The 21955-nt window shown below is 45.3% G+C and overlaps 1 protein-coding gene across 1 annotated transcript; it reads left to right on the forward strand.

Moving 5' to 3' along the window:
- Positions 1–20233: 20233 nt before the first annotated feature.
- Positions 20234–21629, forward strand: KCNJ1 (potassium inwardly rectifying channel subfamily J member 1). Its single transcript, XM_033171812.1, has one exon. It carries the CDS (start codon positions 20241–20243, stop codon positions 21357–21359), a length of 1119 nt encoding a protein of 372 aa, XP_033027703.1. The 5' UTR covers positions 20234–20240; the 3' UTR covers positions 21360–21629.
- Positions 21630–21955: the final 326 nt, after the last annotated feature.

Consider the following 21955-nt stretch of genomic DNA (forward strand, 5'->3'; position numbering starts at 1 on the left):
AAGAACAGGATGCAGGACTAGGCGGGTCTTTAGCTTGATCTAACAGGCTCTTCTTAGGTAGCTTTACTCCAGACCAGTGTTTTTCAACCACTGTTCCGCGGCACACTAGTGTGCCGTGAGATGTTGCCTGGTGTGCCGTGGGAAATTACTTTATATATAGTCAATATAGGCACAGAGTTAATTTTTTTAACATTTTCTAATGGTGGTGTGCCTCGTGATTTTTTTCACGAAACAAGTGTGCCTTTGCCCAAAAAAGGTTGAAAAACACTGCTCCAGACTATGGGAATATTCACACAATCTCTCTCTCTCTCTCTCTCTCTCTCTCTCTCTCTCTCTCTCTCTCTCTCTCTCTCTCTCTTAAGTAAGGTTGGATGTGAATGGCTGGGTGACTTAAAAATGACAGATTCACACAACCGATTCATCTGTGGGTTATATGTATACAGAAGAAGAGACTATAAGCTTAACAGCGATTCCTGCACTTGGGAGGGTTGGACTGGATGGCCCTTTGGGTCCCTTCCCATTCTACAATTTGATGATTCCATAACTTAAAAGATAAAAAAAAACTCCAAAGGGAAAGAACTGCTAACCAAACAAAACTGAGAAACGGTATGTAACTCAGGAACTATACAAGGTTTTAAAATTTAATTTCCCAAGACTTGTACAAAACTAAAACGAACACTTATTTTGCTTATTTATGAAAGATTTCTAAGGCAGCACCATCTGAAGAAGAATGTGGGAGTCCAGAGTATGATGTGGCGCGCACACCATTTTCACTGTAGAGTTTAGTTCATTATTCCTATCCCACTTTTCCTTTGCACGGAAGCAAGAACCATCAGAACTGGGGGGGGGGGGGGTTGAAAGCAAATTGAAAACAATACATCATTTCAACAAATGCAACGGGAACCAATAATTAAAAGATGAAAAAGGCAGACAAAACTTCCAGCAGCTAACAAATTTCAAACTTAAAAGAAAGAAACAGAGGAGGGTCACAGATTAAAAGCTAGCTAGATTAAAAAAAAATTAAAAATTAAATTAAATGTCTTTTCCAATCATCTAAAGAGGTAGCTTTGTGAATCTCCACCAACAGGGAGTTCCACAATATTAATGCCGCCAATGAGAGGGACCAGTCTCTTGAAGCTGCCCATTTGATCTCACATATGGATGGCACCATGAAATGGGCATCCGAGGGCTGTGTTCATGGCTAGCATGCCCATATGAAGTAGCCACTTTCTGGAGTAACCTGGACCTAGTCAGTTTTTAGTACTTTAAAGACAAGGTCTCTCTCTGCCTCCCGCTTGGCAGATGAGTTGAAGCTGAAAGAGTTTCTTGAAAGCAGAATACTTGAAAACCACCACGGCGAGGGCAGTTTCATGCTGGGGGAAGTCACATTCAATTTCTGGGCCATCATCCTGTACTCAGGTGTTTTTGTTGCCAGTGCTGCTTTGGAAGTTCGACACCTTTGCTGCATCTAAGCCCTTCAAAGCAGCCACTCCTCTCTCTCCTTCCAGCAGGGTTATAAAGTAAGCCACACTCCTAATTTGTGCCATTGCATATAGATGAGCTGGCAACCAGTTTAAGCTCACACATTGATTCATAAATGCCAAAGAAAGTCCAGAGCTGCTTGGCAGTGGATTCAAGAGCTAGTGGACCACAACAGCCTAGGAAGCCGCAGCTTTACAGGGGCTGAAGAAAATATCAGAAGGGAAAGGCTGGGAGACATCTCTCACCTTACTGTTTAGCAAAGAAGGTAAGAAAAGCAATCATATGCTGAATTTCTGGTCGAAATTAGTCTCAGGTAACAGGGCAAGCCATTTCCAGGGGTACAGTTAATTGTACTGTATATTCTACAGCAGCAACCTTGTTCTCTCCAGATATTTTGGAGGACCAACAGGTCCAATGGTCAGAGGTAGCGAGCATTGCAGTCCTAAGCATCCGAAAGGCTGGGGAAAGGCTGCTCTGTAGTTTGACTGGCACCTCCCTGCAATGTTTAAAAGTCTTTTCTGATCAGGACCTGTCAAATGGAGAGATGGGTAGACAGCAGGGGAGGGTGTGTGTGTAATAGATCAAGCCTTGGGTTCAGATCCACCTTTGAAGCCCTGCCAGCATGGCACAGATTGGAACCACAGCAGGAGGCAAAGGGTTAAAGTCCCCTTAGCCTCATGCCAGGGACCCATTGCCCAGCCAAAATTATGTTCACCTGATTGCAGGGATGGTGCTGTAACAAGTTTTTCCCTTGGGGGCATCTGCATCCGGTCCTTGTTCTCCTTCTCTGGATCCAAAGGCTCAGTGAGTGGATTGAGGTCAGGGAGAGCGAAGAGATCCTGTAGGTACTTCATGATGTCTAATGACTGAGAAATAATGCTGCTTCTCTGACGCACAATTAACTCGGATGCAAAATCACATCTGCATGGAACATTCCTCGGATAAAAATAGGGACATTTCCCATTCCCTCACAACTGCCCCTCCCCATCCCTCCTCCCTTTTTGTCCCCCACTGCCCCACAGAACATTTCCACCACCATTACACCAATGGGACGCAGCACACACACTCTCCACTGTCCTGAGGTGGGGGGGAATCCTTATTTCCAATTTCCTTTTATTCTTTGGTAGATTTCCAAACAGAAACACACACGCCAATAAATAAATTTTGGAAACGGGCAAGATTAGATGCAGACACACAAAGCTTGCGCTCTGCTCCGCTTCTCTTTTCGTCCCGCCCAGGGCAGCCCTGCCCTCTGCCTGCCCCCCAGAGCTGGTGCGTCATGTGAGGCTCAATGGGGACAGCTTCTCCTCTTCCTCAACTGCTCTCCAGCAGTCACTACGAGCTGCCCAAGGGAGGAGGCTGGCAGCGGTGGCCATGGAGAGGCAATTGGATGCCTCCTCGCAGCCATTGCTCAAGACAAGTGCAGGGTCATCCGCAGCTGCACTGGTGGGGGAAATTGGGACATTCCATGATCACATCAGAAGCTGGGATGGCTTTTGTAACTCAGGGCTGTCCCTGGAAAATAGGAAGCATCTGGAAAGCTAACTCAGAGGGTATGGAAAGTCAACCTGAGTTGCAAGGTCCCTATGCTCAGATCAACCAAGATCACAACATGGTCTTCCTTGTAGGGGGAACTTTGTCGTTTGCACAGCTGTGAGCATTTCCAAAAGCAGCTGCATCGGTATTAAAATCAGGCCAAATGGCTGCATTCAATCTGGGACACTGGAAAGGAGCCTGTATCTCCCACCACCTCTAATTCCAGCAGGTGTCACACAGACAGGCTCAGACAGTGACCTCTTTTCTTCAAGGTCTCCAGGTCTGAGCTGCAGAGCTTTTGTAGTTTTAGAATGGCAAGTTAATTTGCTGCAATGGAAATCTCATGAGATTTATTAACATGAGAGGGTTTATAAAATAGGACAGGCATAGCTCTTTTCAGTTAAAAAGATAGTGCCCTCTAGAAGACTACAGCTGCCATCATCCCTGACCACTGACTAGGAAGGTTATCATTTTGTACTGGGTCAAAGCACTGGTACATGAATCCTAGTATTTCTCTGAGTAACAGTAATCCTTCAATGTTTCAGGGAAGGGTCTATCCCAACCCTGCTACCCCAGTCTCCTTTTAACTAGACATGCCAGGGAGTTAACTGAATGCAAAGTGTGCGCTCAGTCACCAAACTACGATGTGAAAAAAGGGACCCGGGTGTTGCTTTTCCCAGAAAGCTGCAGCCCAAACCAGCTCTGCAGTGATACATGTCTAAATATAATGGTAAACACATATTCATAACATTCATACTTTTAGGTGTATTTGTAAAAGAAAATGGAGTGTACTGTACATCTTTTTAAAAATGCTTCGAAGTATGCTTTAGTATAACCTTTTGGTGAACAACAGGGGTGCCAACTATAGACACATCAAGTAGCTGCACCCCCTCAATGTGGGGGGGGGGCAAGTGGGTGCCCTTGGTGAACAAAGTTATGCTAGAATCTCGGACAACCTCACAGATATTGGGCTGCATCCAGACCGACCATGAGTGGAGTTGTATTCATGAGATGCTGCCGCTGATGGAAGAGAGGAAGACAGTTTTCACTAGTTCCTCCTTCCCTCTCACTCCCTAGAGAGTGTCTCTAAAGCACCATGGGAAGTAGTTTGGGGAAGTTTATCCACCCCATTGTTTTGATTTTCTTTCTTCTTCTTCTTTTAATAAGAATTTATTAAATTTTGATAATACAACAAAAACAAAACACTACAAAAATTACAAAGAAAACAAAAATACAAATACGAAAATACAAAACCAAAAATCTCAACAAAAACAAGAACACTTATTTAATTATACTCATACTATTACTTAACATTATTAGGGGACCTCCTCACATCCTCTCTTTCTGCGTTCATTGCATATCCTCTTTAGTAATTTCAAAACATTATATAATCATCATTCTCTTCTAATCTTATTTCATATTAAAAAGAAATTCTATTACCTAATTCTTATCTCCTATCTTAAACTAACTAATTTCATAACTGTAACCTTATAAGTCCTCTGATTCCATTCTCAGATAGCAATATTTACATGCTGTTTCAAATAGTCTTTAAATTTTGATTTTGTTTTGATTTTCTAACAGAACATTTCAAGTTAATTGTATGCAATCAACCCCCCCCTCCACCAATGGAATTTAGCCCAGGTCTTTCCAAATACTTTGAAGGGCAAAGGGGATGTCAATGGAGAGATAGTCAACGGAGCTCTATGGGTGGATTTGACCAGATGCATTAAAATAACAAACAAAAAGCGAAGGCTCTTAATGCACCGTGTGGCAAAGTTATTAATGGCTGCGTCTGCAATCACAAATGCAAAGTAACTTTTTGCATCTCATTTGCTTAAGCGCCTCTTCACATCAGCGACCCATGTAATGGGTCACCAAATCACTCAACGTAGCTTGAAAACGGGCAAAGTTTTGCAAATCAATTATACTTGGGGAAGAAATTAGAAATACAAAACAGGGTGTTGTTTTAATTCATGAAGCTAAAGAACAAGAATGAATGCAATACGTAGAGAAGTTTAAGACAAGCTTCCTTTCATAGATTCCACCATGGTTTGCAAAGAGAACTTGGTTGGTGTCCCCCAAGTTCTTCAGAAATACTTGGACTGAACTTTTACTGGAATGTATTGGGCACCAGATGTTGCTGTCAGACACAAACCCTTCCACCGTTTCATCATAGCACAGAAGTGGATGGTTTAAAGAACCCCACATTTTATTTTGCACCTCTGCAATCACAAACCAACTCAGGAAACCAACTGGGACGACAGGGAGAAAATCACTTTGAGTCTGGGGTGGCGAGAGAAACAGCTATTGATTATTTATTTGAGCAGCGTTATCACTATGCGCAGTGTTCTGTGGAGTACAAAACAACGGTCCCTGCCCCTCAGAGCTTACAATTCAAAATGCAACATAGAGGAGGCAACGGAGGAAGGGGAGTGAGAGGCAGGAGGTCAACAGGAATGCAGCCTGTGGTTGGTTGGTGGCCTGCCTCCATTGTGTGGGCTTGTTACAGGCTGAGACACAGCAGGGGAATTGGGCTTTGTGGAGCTAAATAGTCTTAGAAAAGCGTAGGTTTTGAGAAGGGTTTTGAAGAGAGAGGGGATCCTGCCAGCGCTCTGAAAAGTATGGGAGGTTGTAGCAGCTCCCAGCCATTCCCTGGGATTTCTCTGGTGTTATAAGAAAAAAAAAACTGCTCCTTTTCCCTTATGGGTTATCCAAGAGCCCATATAGAGTCCTTAAGTGGGTTCCCTATCAGTAGGAGAGGATAAGAGAGGCCAACCAGAGTATATTGAGAAGCAAAGCAGCTAGTAAGCCTGATCTTCATCAAATGGTTGCAACAGGGTCCCCACTCACCACATGCAGGAGGGAGGAGAGAACCCTGAACAATGGTGCACAAGTCCTTATAAAGACTTTTGAAATTGCCCACCCTGTAGCCCAAGACCACCCCCCTGAAACATCATACACACATCACAGAAGGAGGCGGTCTACAGCAGAAATCCTGTTTGCCAGGGTACCTGATAATGGTCACTGATTGCCTTACCTGGGCAGCCTGGCCATTCTTTTGTGATGATTAATAGTTTAGTTTCATGAGTCCCACCCTATTCATACACAAATACGCCCTTAAGACAGGTAAGCAAAATACAGTGGAGAGACCTTCCCATTTCCTTCCTCCTTGCAGAGAAATATTTGAGGTCAATTTGGGAGAGTCAAAATGGCTTCAGGATTGCTCTCCTGTACTTTTTCAGGCACGTGGTTTATATACTCGTGTATGTGTTTGCCTTGTACATTTATGAACATTTAATTTATATTTGAGGCCTTAGAATTCTTATAACACTGGGAAGGGAGGTTGATTGTTAAACAGCTCTGAGATAAATGTAGCTCTAGCAGGGGTGTAGAGGGTCTCCTATCAAGTATCAGCACCCTTCACAAACTAAATTTCCCAGGATTCTTTAAGGGAAGCCACGACTGTTTAAAGGGGGATGATACTGCTTGAAATGTAGAGTGTGTGTGGGGGAGGGATGTTGCCGCACCATCCATTGTCAACACCCTCGTGGCTTCTTTGTACGTCACCTTTCCATAGTAAAAACAAATGCTCAAGGTGCCTTACAAGATGAATAGTTACATAAATACAGAAGTAAGGTAAAGTTAAAAGTAAAGGGACCCCTGACCATCACATCCAGTCGTGTCCGACTCTGGGGTTGCGGCACTCATCTCGCTCTATAGGCCGAGGGAGCCGGCGTTTGTCCGCAGACAGCTTCTGGGTCATGTGGCCAGCATGACTAAGCTGCTTCTGGCAAACCAGAGCAGCACACGGAAATGCCATTTACCTTCCCACCTATTTATCTACTTGCACTTTGATGTGCTTTCGAACTGCTAGGTGGGCAGGAGCTGGGACCAAGCAACAGAAGCTCACTCCGTTGCAGGGATTCGAACCACCGACCTTCTGATCAGCAAGCCCTAGGCTTTGTGGTTTAACCCACAGTGCCACCTGAGTCCCTATAATTACAGAAGTAGCCCTAAGCAATTGATGAAAAGCATATCAAAACATACGGAAGAAAATTAAGCAATCCCCACAAAACTCGTAATAAGGTCCAAAAATATGCAGAAACCCCCCCCCCCGCCAAAAAAACCTTAATATCAATGACAGCAAAATTATCATTTCCAAAATTAAATCTTGGCCCCTAAACAAAACCCTACCCTACATTTCCCAGTCCTTTCCCTTAGCACATAAGGTCTGATCTCTTGTGGAAGCAGGTTTGGTACTCAAGAGCACCACATCGCCATTAATTGCGCAACCTGAATTTTCCTGGATGTGATTGGATAGCGACTGCCTGGGAGTGCCCCGGGACATCACTTTTTGCCTCCGAAAAGATGCAGCTCCCACAAAGGCAGAGCAGCAGGTCATCTTTGCCAAGTAGGAGGAGATGAACGGAGAGCTTCAAAAGACAAGCGCTTGGCTGACGAGCTCCCCATTTGCATGGCAGAATATAGACTCATGAATTTACATGGCTGATGGGGTGGAAAAGTACAGGAACGTCAAGGAGAAAACTCGATGTTTCCTCCATTGCTCTGGTGGCTCTGAGATCTCTGCCTCTCTTCCAGAAGTCAGGGGGGTGAAGAAGAAAAAGCATCAGTTGCAGAGTCTGATATCGTAGCCACAGTGGAGGCAGCAATTCTTGTGAATTCCAGTTTCTGGAAACCACAGGAAGGGATTGTTGGTCTTGTGCTCAGGTCCTGCTTGCTGGTTTCCTATAAAGGGAATGTGGTTGGCCATTGTGAGAACAGGATGCTGGACTAGATGGGCCATTGGCACAATCCAGCAGGCTTTCCTGGTGTTCTTAGATTTGAGCCAATGTCCCTTCCTGATGCACGAACAAGGCTTGAATCCTAAGATAATAAACGCCCCCTTTTGCAGTATACAGTGGCACCTTGGTTCTCGAATGTAATCCGCTCCGGAAGTCCATTCAACTTCCGAAATGTTCGAAAACCAAGGCGCGGCTTACGATTGGCACAGGTGCCCTGGAAACAATAGCCGACAGCCACATCTGATGTTCATCTTCCGAAAAATGTTTGAAAAGCAGAACACTTACTTCCAGGTTTTTGTTGTTCGGGAGCCAAAATGTTTGAGTACTAAGGCGTCTGAGAACCAAGGTTCCACTGTACTTGTAAAGCAGCACTGCACCATTCTGAACAGTTGTGGCTTCCTTCAAGGAATCCTGGGAAGCCACAACTTCAAGGATGCTGAGAGTTGTCAGGAGACTGCTGTTCCCCCTCACAGAGCTACAATTCCCAGTGTTTCTTGGGGAAAGGGATTGAGTGTTAAACCACTCTGGGACTTTCCAGTCTGAGAGAGGGCTAGGGGATCTCCTAACATCAAATTGCGTTTTCAAGAATTCCTTGGAGGAAGCCATGGCTGTTTAAATTGGCATGATGCTACTTTAAATGTATATTGTGGATGAGGCCCACCTTAAGGAACTTAGCAGAACGATCTTTCCCCACTCTGCAGCAACCTCTGAGTCTGCAAACCTGGAGCATCTTTGAAAGAGCCTCTCCCCAGGGCTGCTTCTGCAGGTGGGAACAGCTAAATGCCACCTTTCGTGACCAGGCTTGTCATGCCAATAATGGCTCTTGCGCCCCTGATTCTGCACTGTGAAAATTGGCTGATTGGCATCAGCAGTGGCAGCCCAGCTCCATTCCTTCAAGGCAGGAGCTGAAGCAAATGCGCCCCCCCCAGCAGTTAGAATACAGTGGCTACAGCTCCTGTCCTCAAGGAGTGGTGCCCAGCTCCAATGGCAACCTGACACCAGCTTCCCACCCCATGGCTCCAGCCTCGATGGGGGAGCCTGTTGTGGGGTGGTGGTGGGGGTTTGCTGGTTGCGCCCCCTAAAGATAATGTGCCCGGAGTCACAGCCCCCCAGCCCCCCCATTGCATGTTACACCACTAGGAGCATGACACCCTCTCCGCTCCTGATTTTATTTATTTAACAGAATTTATATAGTGCTTAATCAAAAAGGTAAACCTGAGCAGGTTGATTCAAATGGTATGCAAAATTAATTGAAAAGAGCAGGAAAACAGATTTGGAAAATCTGAAGAAGTGTTCATGCACACGAAAGCTCATACCAAGAACAAACTTAGTTGGTCTCTAAGGTGCTACTGGAAGGAATTTTTAATTTTATTTTGTTTTGAGATTTGGAAAATAGTAGGCATGATGAAAATGACCAAACAATATATATGAAATAAACTGATTTTTTTAAAATAAATGCGTGTAATAATTAACAAGTATGCATAGGCTTGCCTAAATAAAAAGAAAAAATTCTTTCCAGTAGCACCTTAGATACCAACTAAGTTTGTTCTTGGTATGAGCTTTCGTGCGCATGCACACTTCTTCAGATACATTGAAACGGAAGTCACTAGACTGTTTCAGTGTATCTCTAGACGAAAGCTCATACCAAGAACACACGAAAGCTCATACCAAGAACAAACTTAGTTGGTCTCTAAGGTGCTACTGGAAAGAATTTTTTCTTTTATTTTGTTTTGACTATGGCAGACCAACACGGCTAACCAACCGGTATATAAATAAAAAGGTTTTTCTCTGGAATTGGAAACAGTGCAACAGAGGCATCTGCCTAATATCAATAGGCATGGAGTTCCAGAGAATAGGGGCTGACCATAGAAAAGAATGATTTCTCTCAAGTATGGAGCAAATGCTATTTGGCACTTGTAAGGTCAAAGCAGCTGAGTGTGCACATACGGAGCAAGGCGATCCTTTGGGCAAACTGATCCTAAGCTGCTGATCAAGAGGAAGAGTGAAGAGAGTGCAATATTGCCCACCGCTGCCTTGTTGAGGGGTGGGAATTGCCTGGAAGGGGGGGCACTTCACTGCTCTTCTCTAGCCTATGCAACATAAAGAAGTCTTGGACCTGTTACCCTGGTACAGCTGCTCTCGTGAATCATCCGTTTCTGCTTCTGGTACAGCTGGCTTTGAGAAGCGTGTGTTTGGTTCTATGGAAAGAATAGTTAATAGTTCACTCTAAGATTCTATGGGGGGGGGATGTGGGGGAGCGAGGCAAGTGGTGGCGAGAGGCAGGAGAGTAACAATGGCTCACATGATCCCAGATCCATTGAGCCCTTTCCAGGCTTTAATCATTAACACCTGGGGCTGGGGCTGGAACACAGCGACCTCTGTCTCCTCTCCTGTGGGTCATGGATCAGGCAGTGCAACTTGTTGTTCATGAAAGGAGGCGACATTATGAGATTTTGGCTTCTGCCTAATAATAATAATAATAATTTATTTATACCCCACCCATCTCACTGGGTTGCCCCAACCACTCAGGGCAGCTTTCAACACATATAAAAACATAGTATAACATCAATTTATTTTTTTAAAAAAGCTTCCCTATACAAAGCTGCCTTCAGATGCCTTCTAAAAGTTGTATCGTTATTTATCTCCTTGACGTCTGATGGGAGGGTGTGCCTGTTATAAAAATTAGGTTCAACCCCAGAAGGGAGTCCATGAACCCGGGGGAGAGCCTTAGTAGGGCTCCCCTCCTCTCAAGAGCACTTATGAATAAAATAGAGACGATACAGAATCTCCCAAAGCAAGGCAATTGCCCTGTATTTTATTACTGCTGCAGCAGGGTGTCTTGCAAGCAAAAGACCCCAAACAAAGGTGTGCAAGCTCCTATATAGACTTTTGAAATTCCCCCCCTCCAGCTCAAGACCACCCCTCCATACATTAGAATTACATCACAAATTGGGAGGGTCTGGTGGCAACTTGGACCCTGCCCCCATGCCTCTTGCCCTCCACAAAAAACCCATCAAGTGAAACAAAAGATATTTACATTTCCCTATATCCCAGCCAAGTTAATCACACCTTTTTGTCTGACACTTAGATATCAGGATGCCAGAGATTATCACTCAGGCAGAGGTCTGCTGAGTAGCTGGAGGGGCAACCCCCCTTTGTTCCTGAGACAAAGAAATACTTGGTCAGTTGGGAGTGAGGCCTGTCTTCCTGTGCTGGTTTTCAGACATGTGGCCTTATTTGTTTTGGTACATTAATAACAATTAATATATAAATAAAATACCCTAAAATTCTTACAACATGCCACAGGGAGGGTGCCACTGCCGAGAAGGCCTTCTGCCTAGTTCTCTGTAACTTCACTTCTTGCAGTGAGGGAATCGCCAGAAGGCCCTCAGTGCTCGATCTCAGTTTCCGGACTGAACAATGGGAGTGGAGATGCTCCTTGCAGGACCAGGCATCGGACTTCCCATACCCCAACCTGTATAATGAGAGACCAAAGAGACCACAACTTTATTGAATAGAGATGAAAGAGGTTTGGCTTGGGCATGGGGCAATCTAAACACTTCCAGCCTGCCCGTCAGAAGTGACGCATGCTCAGTCCAGGCGGGGATTCCTAAGACTTACATCCAAAAGGGTGACCCCTACAGGGACTGTTATCTGAGGGAGTGCCTTCAGCCCTGGCCCCACCAGGGCACGTGGACATGGCCACTCCCCTCAGACCCCTTTAATGGGATACCCAGTGTTTCGAGGGGCAGGCGGAGACTACAACCTCCCCTCCATCCAAAACAAAGGATTGCCCCAATGCCCAACCAGTTGTGACAATTGCTATGAGGTAGGCAAAACCACTGGGTCAGTGCCAATTATTAGCCCGGTGGGCAAATTACTACCCGGTGCAGGAAGAAACCCCAGCACAGAAAAAAACCAGCTGAGTCCAAGGTGCTGGCTGCTTAAATGAGTGAGGGGCGGATCCAAGGGAAGCCCACCGCTGGCTCCAGTGGCTCCGCCCCCTGCACAGCCCCAGTCCCAGCCTGCATCCCCATTTGCCAAAGCAGGGTGCAGGCATAGGCACTGGCGTAGGAAGGGCGGGGCATAAGGGGCGGGGCGCCCGGGGCAGCGCGATCCCAGTAGGGTTCCATCTCGGCTGCCCCCCACCTGCGCTGCGCACCCCGCCCCCAGAACATGCACCCCGCCCCTGCAGGCGGCGTGCCCCACCCCCAGAACGCAGATTATTGTATTTTAACATTCTGTTGGAAGCTGCCCAAAGTGGCTGGGGAACCCCAGCCAGATGGGCGGGTTATAAATAAGTTGTTGTTGTTGTTGTTGTTGTTGCTACCACCAACAACAACATTTATACCCCACCTTTTCCTCCAAGGAGTTCAAGGTGGCATATATGGTTCCCCCAATCTTCTAATCTCTCTCAAAAACCTGGTTAAACTGAGTGTAAGCAACTGACTCAAGGTCCCCTTTGACCCAATCAGCATCCATGCATGGAACAGGCATGCCTGTCATTCCACCTCTGAGTCAGCCAAACCAGAGAAGCCCCCTTACACAGAGTCAGACCAGTGACTCACCTAGCTCAGTGTTGCCTGCACTGACTGGCAGCAGTTCTCTGGGGTTTCAGGTAGGAGTCATTCCCAGCCCTCCTTCAAGATGCTAGAGATGGACCGCATGGGACCTTCTGCAGGCAAGTCAGGTGGGGCTGGGCACAGACCTCTGCCTGCACAGCCACTGCTGCCAGTCAGTGTGGACAACACTAAGTTTGATGGAGCTGACTTGCTATAAAGCAGTTTCCTGTGTTCCTGTTCTGAAATAGGAGGGGGTGCAGTGGCACAAAAACCAAGGGAGACAGGAGGAAAGGCAACAGAGGAAAGAGGAAAGGAGGTGCTGGTTTTTGAAGCCACGTACACATGACACGAGCCACAGTCCATGGCTATTCTGCAGCTTCTTGAGCAATACAGCTGTCTGGTGCATTTCCCTCAAACCAGCTTCTGTCCAATTTGAAAGCATAAGTCATGGTTCAACTGAGGTGTATCCGTTTCAGGCAGCCATTGCAGCTGCCCAGATGATGGCTTCATCGGATAGGAGTTCAGGGGGGTTGCAAGCACTGAGGAACCAAACAGGTAATATGCACTGAGTGAAGGCATTCCTAACCCCTCTTTGGAGTGCAGAGCAATGTAGAAATGTGACTTGAAATACAGCAGAGGGGAAACGACCATACTGCGTTGCAAACCACGAATGTGTCCATAGCCAAAGCCTTAGATTAGGGCATCCACAGTCCATCCCCCGGTTCACGAGACCCATTTAGTTATTCATTACATCCTTGCTAATCTCCTCGAACAACTACATATTTCTGGCAGCCAACAGTGACAGTGAAATTAATTACCTAAATTGCTAGACTTGTGGGTGTGCGCATCTGCGTGACTGGGAGGTGGGGGAAACTTGGAAGTCCCAGACTTCCAAGAGCTGACAAGAGAGAGACGGAGAGAAAAAGAGAGACTGAGCATTTGAGGCCTTGCATTTATACACTCCCTAATAAAGAGAGCAGGTCCTTATTCAGGCAGCACATAGCTAAAGTATAGAACTTGTTCCCACAAGAAACAGGGATGTGAATGGTGTTCTCAGAGGATTAGGCAAATTCATGGAGGAGAAGAACATCAAAAGCTCTTGGGCTCGGATTCTGCTGATAGGTTTCCCCATTGGGGCATCTGGATGGCCAGTGTGAGAACAGGATGCTGGACTAGATGGGCCATTGGCCTGATCCAGCAGGCTCTTCTGATGTTCTTCATGTATTTATTTTTTACCTTCCCCTCAAGGAGCTCAAGGCCATGCCTATGGCAACTCACTGTCACCCGTTTTCTGCTACCAACAATCCTCTGAAGAAGGGGCAGAAAAAAGAGAGTAACAGGATCAACACCACCCAGTGAACTTTATGGGTGTGGGAGACCATCATTCTCACCCCTGCTCTATGGGAGGAGGGAGTAGAACAGGATATGAAAAAGGCAGAAAGTATTGAAATAGCACAGAGCAGGACAAAACCATGTCAATGGTGGCAATCCTCCAGCCTTGAACTTACCGTGAACTCATAACAACATAGGATGAGCCTGCAGGATCAGGCCAAAGTCCAGCATCCTGTTCTCACAGGGACCAACCAGGTGCCTGTGGGAAACCTGCAAGTAGGATCTGAGCACCAGAGCCCTCTCCCCTCCTGTGGCTTCCAGCAACTGGTGTTCAGAACCATTGCTGCCTCCAACTGTGGAGGCAGAGCATAGGCATCATGACTAGTGGCCATTGACAGGCATATCCTCCTTGGCTTTATCTAATCCTCTTTTAAAACCATGCAAGACGATGGCCATTCAACTGCCTTCTGTGGGAGCGAGTTCCATAATAATAATAATAATAATAATAATAATAATAATAATAATTTATTTATACCCCGCCCATCTGGCTGGGTTTCTCCAGCCACTCTGGGCGGCTTCCAACAGAACATTAAAATGCAATAATCTATTAAACATTAAAAGCTTCCCTAAGCAGGGCTGCCTTCAGGTGTCTTCTAAAAGTCTGGTAGTTGTTTTTCTCTTTGACATCTGGTGGGAGGGCGTTCCACAGGGCGGGTGCCACTACCGAGAAGGCCCTCTGCCTGGTTCCCTGTAACCATAACTTACCTGTGCGCTGCCTGAAAAGGTAACTTCCTTTTATCTGTCCTGAATCTTCCAACGTTCTAGTGTTGCCCATCCAATTGACCATATGATGCTGTGGACATCAACAGAAGAACATGCAGATTGTAGGGAAGAGCACATTACAGATTCTGCATCTCCCCCCACCCCCCACCCAACCTGACACGGACAGTTGAAAATCAGGACTTTGAATATTCTTTTCCAAACCTCAAAGGGATTTTCATCACCCTTTTTGAGGGGAGTGGGGAAGGTGTGTCTCCAAAGCCTGGATCTACTTGACTGCTTGCTGTTTATGACATCATAACTTCAAATCTATAGCTGTTATAACAGGAGTGGGAGGCACAATGTATTTCTGGCCATAAAGCAAAACTGCAATTGGTATGCATATTTCCATCCCAAAAAGGAAAAGGAGAAATATAGACGAGTGTTGTTTATGTGCATGCAGGGAAGGGAACTCCTTTAAAAGCCAGAATGTAAAATGAAACAAGATAAATGTTTGTAAGAAAGATTAAAGAGAGTGAATAGGAACAGATTGTGTGTGCAGGGAACATTAACACTATGGAGGTAAAAAAAAGAAAGAAAGGTTTTAGATTTGTTCCAGGGATGGAGCTATTAAATGACAATTTAGAAATGATGAGTAGATGTTTTACATCTCTAGGGAGTTTACTGATGAGAAACTGCATCAGGAAGCCAAGGGAAGCTTGTTCTCTGGATGAAAAATGGCAGACCCAGTACATTTGCTACTCTGAAACTTTCTACACTTTTAGACTGTGGATGAATCCGAGTTCGCCTCTGGGAGATGCTTGCCTCATTGCTTCATTGGGAATTTTGGGTATGCCTCCTGGGATAACAGTTATTCATGCCGAGATACAACACACAGCCCCTTTTAACAGGGGAGGTCTCTCAAGTGCAGACAGCAGAGACTTTTTAGTAGTGGCTCCTCCTGAATGCTGATCCCAGGGAGAAGGACCCTGGCTGCTATCCTTTTTTTGTGACTAAAATGTTTTTTTGTTTTCCCCAGGCTTTTAAGAGTTGTTTATAATGCCAGTGCTCTTAAACATGGGGGCAATTCTAATATTTTTATGGGTACCTGACTGAGTTGTAGTCCAAAACATCTGGAGGGCTGGGAAAGACCAATGACCTGACTTGATCTAAGATGTACCCCAACACTCTTAATCATTCTATTTATTATGGCAAATCAGGAGATCTCACAGCAAACTGGCAGGCTCTGGCAAACAGGTTGGGAATTAGCAATCTAACTCAATACTAGTATGGAATAAGGACCTTTATTGTTAGAAGTGTTCAGGAATGAGTGATGCTTCTGCAGACACCTCATATTCCTTCCATCAGATCAGACGCCACATTCCCTCCGCTTAAAATCAAACCAGAATTCTCTTGCAAGGGCAGCAACTTTGGATGTGCTCCCTGCCCAAGCAATTAATACACCTTGGTAAATTAGAGAAGACAGGCTCTGGTTACTCTGCAGATTTCAGCTGAACTCTCCTTAGGAGCCTTCTGCATTATACAACGTGTGTTACGTAAGCTTTGTTTCAAGAGGGGACCACGATCTCTAATCGCACCGAGCTTATACCAGAATGCTAACCACAAGATGGTTTTGGGTTCCTCTTGAATCTTAGCAAACACCTTTCATGACCATGCCTTTTCTGAGAAGAAAGGCTGAGAACAATGCTCACCCACCCGGCATATACTGGAGTGTTAAACCCAGGCAGGGACTTATTCTGACAACTGATAGGCACTTAGCAAGAGAGAAGCTGGATTTAGAGAAGGGAGATGTGGATTTGGCATTGCGCATTATTTGCCATGTTTGTAATTTCACACTTCTTCAAAGCTCCCCTGCATTAAAACACATACACACACAAAACTCCCTGCAAGTTGAAAACTTGCATAGCAGGGACTGGGTAGGGTTACAGACTCCCTAGCTGTGCCAAGCACACTCCTGTTGGCTGGGCACCCTCTGCATCTCCAGTGCTGGGGTTTTAAGCCATGTTCACACATGACATGATCTCCAATGCAGGTGTATCTCATGCTTTGCTCTAAGAAGCTCCTGGTTTGTTTCTCAAAGCAGCTTTGTCTCTAGCCAATGTGTGAACACCTTTGCAGAGGGGAGAGACAAAATCTCCTGTCAATGTCCCCAGTGGAAATCAATTGAAGCCTAATTGCATAGCAGTTGTTGCGGGAGAAACAAACTTCACTGCACTATGAAGAGGGGAATGTGATCACCCCTCCACTCTTGCACTGTCTGAAGGGCTTGTTTTGCATTGCATGGACTTTTAAATTGGAGAAGCAGTCCAAAAAAGGCAATAATAATAGTTACAGTAACTGTTACCATCTATCTCGGAAAGGAGCACAGAGTGGCAAACAGCGAAGCGGCAAAAGTGTACCATTTAAAAATAAAAGTTTAAGAGCTTCTAAAAAATCAATCAATCAATCAATAACAATTTATTCGACCGTCAGTCAGAACACAATCATCCATACAAATTTTAAAACCCTGAGACAACTCAGAGGGGTTTACACTAAAACATACAGTAAAAGTAAATTATACATAAAAACCCATATCGATACCATCGATTTTGACCTTACGCTGTTTAAGGGCCAAAAAAAGAAATTTGGCCACCTCAAAATGTTTTAAGAACAACCCCAAAATGGTCCACCCCACTTCAGCACTATGTTCTGCTGCAGGTAAATGTTAGCTGTGATTCCTGCATTCCTGCATTGCACAGGGTTGGGCTAGATGACACTTTGGGTCCCTTCCCACCTTACAATTCTCTGATTCTGTGGTTCTAGCTGCAGATCGAGTAGCAGAAGTTTCATGCACCAACAATGATGATGATTAACTACTGAATTTGTGTGATAGGGATGCTCAAATAGCCATGATACAATTGCATGGGTTGTTCAGCTGTTTACAATTTCGAAAGCCCAAACTCACCCTGGGCATCCGCAAGTCCTTGGTTGAGCCTCCTTTCGGTCCCAGCCTATGAACAGATGGCAGCCTTCTGGCATACAACTGTGCATTTGGCAACTCAAGCATTTCCCAATTGCAACACCCCTAGAATTGCAATAAAGAAACAGTATATTATAGGACGGGGGTTGTTATGAAGACTCCAAATAAGGGGCTCACAAGTTTTGAGATTGAACCCTCTCACCCTCCCCCCGCAAAAAATAAAGCACGAGGAGAAATGAAAAGTCAGATGTTGGAAAGGTACCAAGAATGATGCTCCATTGCACAGGGATGTTTTCTTAATGCTCCAGGCTGTGTTTTGAACATGAACATGCTAAGTAAGGGCCAGGACACAAAACGTTTGGACTGTAAAATAACCTTGCTCCTCTTCCTGTGACCACACACTTGCTTAAAGTTTAACTGGACTCCCTCTCCCCCCGCCCCCCTTCAGCAGAGGTGGAAGGTCGGAACAAAAATGGCCACAAGGCCTTTGAGAGCTGAGTGGGAACACTGAAATCTGCATATCTCGGAAACGAGTACGTTAATACTCCTGCGTGTTCACAAATAATACATCCTGTAAGTCACATGATCCAAATTCCAGAGGGGTAGCCATGTTTGTATCCTGCAGCAAGAGCTGTGCTGGGCTTAAAGACTAATGCATTTTCTCTGGTAGAATCTTCCTTGCTGCGGAGCCCTGCTGGATCACAATAAATCAACAGGTCCAATAAATCAATAGGTTCACTTGTTGATTGATTCCAGAGAAAGGATTCAGAGCACGCCCTGTGTGCATTACCTGTGCCAGGATGTCTTGCTTGCCTAGCCAGCAGGCTGAGAAGATGGTGATTACTCAGTTGATTGGCCAAACCTTCCCCAACCTGGCATCATCCAGCTGTTTTGAACTATAACTACAACTCCCATCATGGTGGTTTGGGCTGATGGGAGTTGTAGTCTAAAACATTGGGCAAGCATCCCATTGAAGAATGCTGGGGTACCCAATGAAAGGGACACTGTTTTATTATTATTTGTTATGTTTCTATACTGCCCATCAACTAAGTTTTCTGGGTGGTTAAAAAAATAATTTTTAAAAAGTATAATACAACCTCTCAAAATGAAAAAGCCACACATCAAGAATAACCAACTGCAGAAAATACAAATCAGCATTAGCAACAATCAAAGGCCAACGCAAACTTACTCACAGAGTGAGTTAAAAGGCCTGTAAGAATACAAAGGTCTTCACCGTACTAAAAGTCCGTAATGCAACTGTTATAAGAAAAAACTGCTTCCACTCCCTTATGGGGTATTCCAGAGCCCATATAGAGTCCTTGAGGGTTCCTTATTGGTAAGAGGAAATAACCAGAGTATATCTGAGAAGCAAAGTGGCTAGTAAGCCTGATCTTTATTAAAGGAAAATAAACTGTTGCAACAGGGTCCCCACTCACCACACCACAGGGAGGAGCACCCTGAACAATGGTGCACAAGCCCTTATATAGACGCTTGAAATTGCTCACACTGTAGCCCAAGACCCCCCCCAACACACACACACACGCACGCACGCACACACACACACACACACACACACACACCCCATACATCCATCACAGAAGGAGGCGGTCTACAGCAGAAATCCTGCCTGCCAGGATACCTGATAATGGTCATTGATTGCATTACCTGGGCAGCCTGGCCATTCTGTTGTGATGGTTAATATTTTAGTTCCTGAGTCCAGGTCACAGGATCACCCTATTCATACACAAATACTCCCTTAAGAAATGATTTGCAAGCAAAAATACAATGGGAAAGCTTTCCTTGTTTGCCTCACTTATTTCTGAGGAATATTTGAGGCCATTGGGAGAGTCAAAATGGCTTCAGGATTGCTCTCCCATACTATTTCAGACACGTGGTTCATATATTTAGATAGGTGTGTATTTATGAATATTTATTCTATATTTGAGACCTTAAAATTCTTGTAACACAATCATTAGGCAAGCGTCAGTGGTACTTGGCGTTCTACAAATTCCTCTTTCTTTCCACTTAACATTAAGATCCACTGTGGCCTGTGGTTGCAAAGTTTGAAAACAGCCACCGAAAAAAGCACATTCATGTTGGTGGGTGGGAGTCGCAGTGGAGGAATGGGTGAAGGGTTTACTTTTTGCTGTGAAGAGGCTCTTCTGCAAAATACATTCCTAGAAGACTAGCAGGCAGCTTCAAAATCATGATGGCATCCCCAAGCTCTGGTTCACACATGCACATTCGTCACTCAAATCACTCATCAGCAGCAAGCAATGAATTGCATGCATGCATGAGACATGACTGATGCATTTATAAAACACACCACAGGATTTCCATTATTGCTGCTCATACTGCGAGCAGCATCCAGCACAGGTAATTCATGCATTAGCAGCTGCCTTCATCAAATATACACAACAATAACCAAGCAAAAAGTACTTTCCAAACCACGTGTCCCTGGGAACCACCTTGCTGTTGTATGACCTTGCTGTGACTTTTGGTCCTGCATGAGAGTGAAGGATAAAAGTGCCTACTTAGCTGCTCTACAGGAGAGCCACGAAGCAGAACAGACTCAAATTTCCATGCCTACCTGAGCTAACTACCACTATGGAACACTCCCTTAGGCTATTACGCATTTGTTTATTCACAAATCCATTGAAATCCTTTGAAAATGGTCCAATTCCTATTTGTTTGGTTGTTGTTGATGTTTTTTAAAAGCTACTTGCAGCCCTAATGTTTATTCCATGTTACTCTTTTTTATTTACTTATCCAGAGTGGCTGGTGGGGATGTTTAAATATTTCCAGAAGCATTTCACCCATTTCTGGGTGGAACACAAAAGACGAAGGTCCAGACTGGTATCAAAAGATGGAAGATGCAACATAGAGTTTGGGAATGTAGAAGAACAATCAAGATTTGTTTTCTTGGTTGACATCTGGACCACCGTCTTGGACCTCAGGTGGAGATATAAGATGACCATCTTCATCTCAGCCTTCTTAGGTAGCTGGTTCTTGTTTGGCCTTCTTTGGTACGTAGTGGCCTACATACACCAGGATCTGCCAGAGTTCAGCCCTTCGATAAATCACACTCCATGTGTTGACAACATAAATGGTTTGACGTCTGCTTTCCTCTTCTCCCTGGAGACTCAGGTCACCATTGGCTACGGTTTTAGGTGTGTTACGGAACAGTGCGCCACTGCCATTTTCCTGCTGATCATTCAGTCTATCCTAGGGGTTATCATCAACTCGTTCATGTGCGGGGCCATCTTGGCCAAGATCTCTAGGCCCAAAAAGAGGGCAAAAACCATCACCTTCAGCAAGAATGCCGTTATCAGCAAGCGTGGCGGAAAGCTGTGTCTCCTCATCCGGGTGGCCAACCTCCGGAAAAGCCTTTTGATTGGGAGCCACATCTACGGCAAGCTCTTGAAAACCACCATCACACCTGAAGGGGAGACCATCATCTTGGACCAAGTCAACATAGACTTCGTAGTCGATGCCGGAAACGAGAATCTCTTCTTCATCTCCCCCTTGACCATCTACCACATCATTGACAAGCACAGCCCCTTCTTTCACATGACAGCAGACACCATCCTTCAACACGACTTTGAGCTGGTGGTGTTTCTAGATGGGACGGTGGAATCCACCAGTGCCACCTGCCAAGTGCGGACCTCTTACATCGCCGAGGAGGTGCTGTGGGGCTATCGCTTTGCTCCCATCGTCTCCAAGACCAAAGAAGGGAAGTACAGGGTGGACTTTCATAACTTTGGCAAACCTGTGGAGGTGGAGACCCCTCACTGTGCCTTCTGCCTTTACAACGAGAAAGATGCCAAAGCCAAAGCAAAGATGGGCTATGACAACCTCGGCTTCCAAATTCAAGGAGTCGGTGAAACCAATGACACAAAAATGTAATCTTCAATCGGATGAGACTGGAATGCTGACCTCTCGATAGAAACTAGGGTATCGCGCCAAAGAAGCCTAATAATATTCTGAGTACAGAAGGGAAAAGGGACTGGGTTGTTTGGATACCGAGTGAGCCTTTACCAGGGCAGGGCAGGGTACACAGCAGCAAATCCCTGGGTGCTGCTAACTTCCTATTGTTTATAGTCACAGAACAGTCTATATATTTTTATATATTTGTGAGACTTTTATGTAAATTGGTAAATTGATATGTCCAATAAAATTTTCATGACCCAAAGCATCATCTAGTCTAACCCTCTACAATACACTTTGGGGAACTTTTGGGTGGGCTTATACACAGGAAGCTGCCTTGCTCTTAGTCAGGCCATTGGTCCACCTACCTTAATCTTGTCTACACTAGTAGCCTTTCCGAGCTTGGTGCCCTGCAAACGGAGTGTGTCCATTGACAACCACAGCTCCTATCCTTCCTCAGCACTGGCCAGGCTGGTTTGGGCTGATGGAAGTTGCCCAACAACATGCGACATGTCCCAGGTTGGGAAAGGCTGACCTACCCTGACTGGAAATGGTTCTTCAGGCTTCCAGGCATG

Source organism: Lacerta agilis, chromosome 15 (assembly GCF_009819535.1).
Source record: "Lacerta agilis isolate rLacAgi1 chromosome 15, rLacAgi1.pri, whole genome shotgun sequence".
NCBI classification, from domain to species: domain Eukaryota; kingdom Metazoa; phylum Chordata; class Lepidosauria; order Squamata; family Lacertidae; genus Lacerta; species Lacerta agilis.

What these genes read in the sequence shown, in the direction of transcription:
- KCNJ1 (XM_033171812.1), top strand. Translation starts at nt 20,241, where the DNA reads ATGTTTAAATATTTCCAGAAGCATTTCACCCATTTCTGGGTGGAACAC.